This window comes from Phoenix dactylifera, chromosome 16, assembly GCF_051530095.1.
Source record: "Phoenix dactylifera cultivar Ajwa chromosome 16, Ajwa_hap1_PhDact_Kaust_v1.1, whole genome shotgun sequence".
NCBI lineage: Eukaryota > Viridiplantae > Streptophyta > Magnoliopsida > Arecales > Arecaceae > Phoenix > Phoenix dactylifera.
The window spans coordinates 8,416,095-8,417,528 of record NC_143205.1 but is presented as its reverse complement, the minus strand read 5'-3'; the positions used below and the strand labels follow the sequence as shown (position 1 = coordinate 8,417,528).

The 1,434-nt window shown below is 36.9% G+C and overlaps 1 protein-coding gene across 1 annotated transcript; it reads left to right on the top strand.

Annotated features, from left to right (window-relative positions):
• Nucleotides 1-1,139, top strand: LOC148699725 (uncharacterized). The gene is made up of 2 exons (XM_089927901.1): nt 1-849; nt 957-1,139. The coding sequence occupies exons 1-2, from the start codon at nt 246-248 to the stop codon at nt 989-991; spliced, it is 639 nt and encodes a 212-aa protein (XP_089784027.1). The 5' UTR covers nt 1-245; the 3' UTR covers nt 992-1,139.
• Nucleotides 1,140-1,434: the final 295 nt, after the last annotated feature.

Here is a 1,434-nt window from a genome sequence, read left to right as displayed (position 1 = left end):
TTCTTATTGTTAATTTTCTTATTGCAGTATCTATTCCTGTTTCGCTTCATTCGCAAGCTTCATCTGTTACGATCTTTAATGGAACTAATTTCTCAGAGTGGAATGAACAAGTCCAGTTTCACCTAGGTGTTCTGGATCTTGATTTAGCACTCCGATCTGAGAAACCGGCTGACATTACTGATTTGAGCAGCTCGGAAGAAAGGTCTTTTTATAAGACTTGGGAAAGATCGAACAGATTGAGCATTATGTTTATGCGGATGAGTATAGCGAACAATATCAAGTCAACGCTTCCTGAATGTGACAGTGCTCAAGCATTATTGAAAACTGTGGAAGAACGTTTCCGATCTGCTAATAAGTCTCTGGCTGGGACATTAATGGCTAAACTTACCACCATGAAATTTGATGGTACTTGTGGGATGCATGAGCATATCCTTGAAATGACAAATATAGCTGCTAAGCTGAAGGCTCTTGGGATGGATGTGAATGAATCCTTTTTAGTTCAATTTATTTTGAACTCCTTGCCTCCTCAATTTGGATCATTTCAAATTCACTATAACACTATTAAGGATAAGTGGAATGTGAATGAATTGACCAGTATGCTTGTACAAGAGGAGACAAGACTTAAGCAACAAGGATATCATTCTGTCAATCTTGTAAGTCATGGAGCCAAGAAGAAATGGAAGAAGCCAAGAAAGGGCATGAAGAGTGGACCATCCAAGGGTAAAGAGCCTCATCATGATACCGAGGTTCATAAGAAGAAACAAAACAAAGATAGATGCCATTTTTGCAAGAAATTGGGACACTATCAGAAGGACTGTCATAAACGCAAGGCATGGTTTGAAAAGAAAGGTAAGCCTTTGGCTTATGTATGTTTTGAATCAAACCTTACTGAAGTTCCTTCTAATACTTGGTGGTTTGACTCAGGTTCTAATGTTCATGTTTCAAATACGATGCAGGGATTCCTTACAACCCAGATGCAAGATCCAAATGAGAGTTTTATCGTTTTGGGGAATGGGGTTAGAGTTCCTGTAACAGCTGTTGGAACCTATCGTTTGCTTTTAAATACTGGTTGTCATTTAGATTTGCTTCAGACTCTTTATGTTCCTTCTATTTCTAGAAATTTAATTTCTGTTTCTAAACTTGATGTTGAAGGATATTTCTTTAAAATTGGGAATGGTAGTTTGCGTCTTTTCAAAGACAATGTCTTCCTTGGTTCTGGTGTTTTGTGTGATGGCTTATATAAAGTGAATCTTGATAATCATTTTGCTGAAACTCTTATGACCTTGCATCGTAATATTGGAATTAAACGAAACATGATAAATGAAAGATCTTCTAACTTGTGGCATAAAAGATTGGGTCATATATCCAAAGAAAGATTAGAGAGATTAGTAAAGGATGGAATTTTGTCAAACTTAGACTTTACTGATCTCGGTA